Source organism: Macadamia integrifolia, chromosome 12 (genome assembly GCF_013358625.1).
Source record: "Macadamia integrifolia cultivar HAES 741 chromosome 12, SCU_Mint_v3, whole genome shotgun sequence".
Taxonomy (NCBI): Eukaryota; Viridiplantae; Streptophyta; class Magnoliopsida; order Proteales; family Proteaceae; genus Macadamia; species Macadamia integrifolia.
Window position 1 is genome coordinate 6170490 of NC_056568.1, and position 6688 is coordinate 6177177.

The window sequence follows — 6688 nt, forward strand, 5'->3', positions numbered from 1 at the left end:
CCCCCCCCCCCCCCCCCCTCAAAAAAAAAAAAGAAAAAAAAGAAAAAAAAGATGACATTTGGGCCCAATTTGAATCAAAGGGCATAAAAACTTTACTGATGACCCATAACCAAAATACATATGAACCATGCATCTGGAAGTTAATGTATGCATCTATGCAACAGCTTGTGCATTGCATGAGATTGCTCGCTTCTATGGAACCTAAATTACTTCCATGTATTATGATACAAAGCTGAGATTTCCATTTTAAGAACTACTTTAAACGCCATTCTATTTGCCCACCTTCTTACCAAAAGGGGGCCGACACGCCATCTCTTTTCATCATGACATTATTTTATAGTGCTATGAGCTCAAATTTTCTTACATCAAGAAGTTCATATAAAGCACAGCTCACAGCACATCAACCTTTAGGTCCACCTATCTTCCCACCATCATCTTTGAGGTCTTCTCAGTCATACAAGACACTCCCACTCAGGTTCCTGTTCATGGCTTGCCTAAACAAAGCTCAAATTTTGAATCAATAGCTTTTCTTTAATCACAACCACTCTGAAGCCTCGACATGTGCATAAAGGTTGGGAATGTCCCCCCCTCTCTCTTTGGTGAGTTTGGGGGGGGGGGGGGGGGGGGGAATAAAAAATAAAATAAAACCATCAACTCAGCCTTATCCCAACTAAATGGGACAGCTACATGGATCCTTTTTCTTCAACCAGCTCTATTCAAAGCTATACATGTTACTAGTCCTAAGCTATGCATGCCTTTCTTCACCACTTCTCCCAAATTCACTTTAGCCCTACCCCTGGCTCTTCTAGATCCTTCAGTGTGAAAAAATCAACTCTCCATACTGGAGCATTCAAAGGCCTCCATTGCACATGTCTATGCCACCTCGAACAACTTTCTTGCAACTTATCATGTATTAGAGCTACTCCTAATTTAGATCCAATTTGTTCATTCATTATTTTATCTTTTCTAGTTTTACACTCACTCATCTCAACATCCTCATTCAACTACACAAAGTTTGTTTATATGTTGTTTCTTCACTGCCCAACATTCAGCTCCATACATCATTGCTGGTCATATATAACCATCCTATATATAAACGAAATACAAAGGCAGATGTACTAATTATTATAAATTTAGTAATACCAAGTTTTTAATAATGGGAAAATAAAAACATGCAGGCTGCATGTTCATTAAATTACAAAAACAAAGTACCTCATTTCTCTTTAAAGAAATAACAAAAACAGAATACAATTGCATATGCATGCATAATTTTAGGGAGGTAGTACTTTAAGTCTAGAACCTATCATCAACTGAATACTACCCAGAGGATCATGTTGGTCTACGTCAGAATCCTATCCTGCGAAAATAACCAAACTTGAACACAATCCATTCCTCAAATCATGTCAGAGTATTCCAGCCCTAACACACCCAATTAGTAAACTGGTTGTGTTTGGGTCAACAGGAAGGAAATCAGTGTCAATGGATCATGTGAAAATCATGTCAATGGGTTCAAGACTTTTACAGTGTGACTGAGAAACTTGGACTCTAACCTCATGCACAGAAGCATAGGTCCAACATACCAAGCGACACCTAATTAATGTTAATGTATAATATATAGATTTTTTTTTTAAGAAGTTGAAGCCAAACAGGGTATGTGGGTTGTACATCCTCCATCCTAGATGACCAGTTCATTACTCGGGCCCTTCTGTGTAGGATCACGTCGAAGTTCCGGTAATCTTAACTCTCTTAACTGTCTCATGTCCATATTGAGTTGGTGACTTTTGGAAAATTGCCACCTCTAATACCATCTAGACAGTTCACAACTACTGACTCACTGATGGAAATGTGTTTTTTGCATGGAAGACCAATGCAGGAGCTACTCATAGTGGATGAAATCCCAATCCCCTGCATGTCCCTCCAAAAGGGTTTTGGAACTCATACACTCAGTATTCAAGGAATTCCCCCAGAGTTTGGACAACAAAGAAGGAAGAAAAAAATTCCTCAGCATGACAGTATTTACAACAGACCTTGACAATGAATTGTGCATATCTCTGGCCCCATTACTTCTATTCCGTCATCACTGAGTAATGAAATCCCTGATGAAGTCACATCAAAAGGGAATGCAAGAGGTGGAGATAATGGAGATTTTGCCACCTTAATAAACCTCTGACCTGCAAAAGAAAATACAATAAATTTGAATGGTGTTGAATCTATAACTGACATATCCTAAATGCCTTGACTTCAGTCCATTAGTAGCGAGACATAATAAAGTTATACATAAATCATAAATGTGGATTTTCAAAGCAATGGACCAGAGATAAAATAAAGAAATAGATTATAAGCTATTGAACATAAATGAAATTAACAAAGCAGAGTAATTAGAAAAATGAAGCATCTACTTCAGAAATTTTTTCTTTTGCTGAATTCAAAAATGACAAGCTTTATCTCAACAAGATCACAACGGCAGAAAACACTCTACCAAAGCCAAAAGAGGACTACACCAACAGGAGAAACTTTACAACTAGGGATGGCAGCAGCGCAGGGCAGCGCAGACTTTAGCCAATATAAGACCCAACCCATTTGAAGCATTGCTCAATGCAGATGTGCCCCATGAAAAATGCATGGGGCCAATCATATTTACAAGGCAGCCTGAGAGGGTGGTTGGTCTAGGTTATCAAAAACCTGGACCTGATGCAGAACAAATCTTGGTCATATCAGACCTGGCCCATTAGGGGTGGGTTGAGGTGTGCCCCCTGTTTAACCTGCACCATTGGGAATCCCTATCTAGAAACAGCTACCGAACCTAAAAAATTTACTTTGACAAATATTACTTTGATAAGCCCATCCGTGGACACGTGAAAACTAGGAACAATGAGCACATGATTGCTCAAGTTAGAGGTGAACTGTGGATGTTAAAAAAAGCACAACAATCTCCATGGGCTCTTCTTTCCAAGAGGACCAACAAGTGACATCAATATCCCCTTTCAACCCTTGTTAAGAAGATAAAAGGTTCAGCTTTGTTAGAGTTTCACTCTCCCAAAGGACCAACTGCATTCGGATAAGACCCTACAAGCTCCATATCAAAAAAGGTTCATATAGCTGTGGAGGAGCCCAGACAAGAGAACCAACAGCATATTCAAGTTTGATAGAGCATAAGCACTTATTTTGTGGAGTCCACTTACACTGTGGTCCCAAGCTAGGATAAAAGAAGGTAATTGATGAAGGAACTAATTAGTGCCCCTGTTTCATGTGAAGAATTTCGTATCAACTATATAAATCCCAATGTTAACTATAATTACTAGTTCATCAACTCATGAAGTAACTAATCGCCATTCCAAATATAAATTTTATTTACTCTTCAAGTCTTCTTGTACCGTTAAGCAGCATTTGGGTATGCTGATATGGAAACACAACAGATTTCCTAATCTAGATGCCTAGTAATGTGGTTATTCAATTGTTTGCCATTTAGAATCAGCAAACCTGCAGAACCTTATTATAAATTCCAGTTCAGCTGTCTGGACGACCAAATTTACTTATGATTTGACCATGATGATTTGAACAATATTTAACGTTTAATCTATTAAAATGTCAATATATTGAACTACATATACTTCTAATACAATATAATATGTGTGTATATATATATATAACTTTTGAAAGAGTTGGGGTAAGGCTGAGTTGTTGTTGTTGTTGTTGTTGTATATAATTTTTGAAAGAATAATATTGAATATTTATTCATCTAATTTATATTAAACTTAAATTAAAATTAGAATGAAACTTTGTATTTTAAATATTTAGTTATCTATTTAATTTATATAAGATACTCATATTTATGATTAATTACAATAAACCAAACTCATTTATTTCCTATTTAAGTTGTTACTTCCGTACTTAGCGAGGCTGTCGAGAATTCATTATCTCATTCCTCCTTTCATAAAAGTAGGTTGGGTGATGGATTGTCTTGGTGGTGGACGTAATGCAAGTAGGACGCTTTGGCTTGACCGATCTATATGGTACGTCAGGTAGACAGCCAGTACCTTATTATAGTTGGTCATTATAAGCATGTGGCTGATTTGTAGTGGTACATCAAGTTGACAGCTGGCACTTATTATAATTAGCCATAACCATCAATCTTTTTGCATGATCCTTGCGCTCGTCCTTGCTTGGAATCTCCATTTACCCGACCGCATTAAGTTGGGATAAGGTTTTGGATATTATTAAGTTTAAGATTTATTTTATGATTAACTCTGTATAGGTTGGTCGAATTCTTTGAAAGATCAATGGCTCAGACTGTATACATCACTAACAGTACCCTTTCAGGCCCATAACTTGTAGAACTTCATCTTTCCAGATCTAATATGTATTACTGTATCTAGAAGTAAACAACAGAAATACCATAAAAATAGACATTGTAAACAAGGAATATATGACAAGGAAGGTTTTCAGGCAAAAAGTGCGAATGTTTGTTTAACACATCCAAATATGACATGGCATCTAATAAAGTTAAATTTCCACCAGTTACATAGTTTCATGAGCCCTATTTTCTCATTTCAATTTGCAACCTTATGTACGTTATTTCGATCATAAGATCTTGAAAGAGGAACACCAGGAAAAGATTCATGCACCCAACCTCAAAAGCCCTGCTGATAATGACGGCACGTGTTATAACAAGAAAAGATTAACGGATCAATTAATCTTCAAAGAATAAGGAATGCTCTTGACATAAGATATCCACAGGTAAAAGGATTATGAAGCTTGGACACAAATTCCTCAACCTAAAAAAGCATCTCCAAACTGCCAAATTCAGGTCATTTGATTACAGTGTAGCCAAGGCCGGGAGGTGATTAGGCATTCTTGCTTCCTAAGGCAAGTTATGGTCTCATTGTTGCGAAGGTGAGCAAATATTATGTTACATGCACAAACTAAGCACTTTAAGGTTCACAGCCCACGATGGTAGTATTTTGCTTCAGGCTTTTCAAAATCCATATGCAAAAGAATCATTCATCTATAAAGAGACTGCAATAGTCAAATTATTTAAGTTACTCTCCAAATATATATATATGTATAAAATGACATGATAACACTTCTACGGCTCTGGTTATTTTTTTTTATCAGCAAGGATATTTCATTTCATTGAGAAAAAAAGAGGACAAGTACAATTGGTATTATATCCAATACCCACTTCCACAAACTGTATGAGACGAAGATATATCTACCAACAAAAAAGGCAAACTCAAAAATTCCATTCAAAAATCAATTTCTTACTCTCCTTACATAGACCCCAAACTGTGGCACTATTTAGGGCTCAGTTTAGTTTTTATGTATAACAAAAACAATGTTAGTCAAAGTCTAATTGATGAAGTATTGGACAGTCATATTACATTTTTAACTACAATGTTTGATTCACAAATACATCATTCTAAGTCACCATAAAAAAGTCGGCAAAGAAAAGGCAAGAGAACCAGAAATCATTCATTCCTTCAAATCCTAAAATTAATTTCATTTCTATCAAAACTGAAGGAAGATCTCAACATTTTTTTGTGGTGCTGGCAAAATAATGGCTCAAAGAAATTCAGAGGACATCTATGGGTGAGATGATCTACTCAATTATATACGGATCAGAGTTGATTGCACATCAAATCTTGTATCAAACTCCACGAAAAGAATACCCATTGTACAAAGTTCATCTCATATTTATGTGTTGACAGAGTGACTAAATTGTTTTATCATACAACCCATAAATTATCGACGACGTTTGAAGCACACAATGGACTTTACAGGGTGACCATGTTGTTTCCACTGGATGTACAGTCATAAGTACACAAAGGTTTTAAAGGATAACAAAACGGAAAAACTACATATATTGTAGATGTTAGCTTCCAACCTAAATTAGCCTCAAGCACAAGACGAATGGTCACAGCATGAGCCCAGAAGATTCCCAAAGCGGCAACAAGATGAGACTCAACTGTCCCCTGGTCCTTCATACTCTCTTCTTTGTTTTGAACTGCAGATAATGAAATATGTTAGAGAAAGCTTTTTACCAGCGATTTGTGCAATTCAACTATCATCCTTGTTCTGGACTGCAGATAAATAACTCTTGTGGATGAAGATTTTGAGCAAAAATCTGCAGAACTAAAATAAAAATAATACAAATAAGGAGTGCAATCCTTTGATAATTTTGTAATCATCCTATCTTTCTCAAATGGGTCACTTCAACTGTTTGAAATATCACAATGTGACAAAAGAATCAATTAATAACGGATCCCCTAATTTTAATTGAAATTCATTGGATCCTTTAAGGATGCTCTCTAAAATTGCAATTTTTTTTTTTTAAATATTTTTTGGGTAATGGAATTTTTATTCATCCTATTACCATTTAATACCTCATAATCAGAATTTGGAACATAAATATTTTTTTGTTGACAATTTAAAAATTCTATAAGTATTAAAATATTATTTATCTAAATTTTTTCTCTGATTCTGTGAAGACATCCACAATAATTAGCCTAATACAGTTTATTTCTGAAAAAGTATGCCTATCTGAGAAAGGACCACATGCAAAATACAACAATATAACAACCTTGGAAAGGGTACTGGTGGGATTCATCACTGTTTCGAGTTCTCACTTGGTTGGTCACCACGACAGGAATTCGTGAAAACTCTGCAAGTGACCTAGAAATGTAAATTA

At 35.9% G+C, this 6688-nt stretch overlaps 1 protein-coding gene across 1 annotated transcript in view; it reads right to left on the minus strand.

Moving 5' to 3' along the window:
- Window positions 1-2016: 2016 nt before the first annotated feature.
- LOC122057970 (DNA repair protein RAD51 homolog 2) overlaps window positions 2017-6688 on the minus strand; it is a 14487-nt gene continuing 9815 nt past the window's right edge. The window contains exons 9-11 of the mRNA XM_042620344.1: window positions 6581-6672; window positions 5885-6004; window positions 2017-2171 (exon numbers count right to left, since the gene is read on the minus strand). Coding sequence (XP_042476278.1) covers window positions 2017-2171; window positions 5885-6004; window positions 6581-6672 — 367 coding nt within the window. The remainder of the gene's footprint in view (window positions 2172-5884; window positions 6005-6580; window positions 6673-6688) is intronic.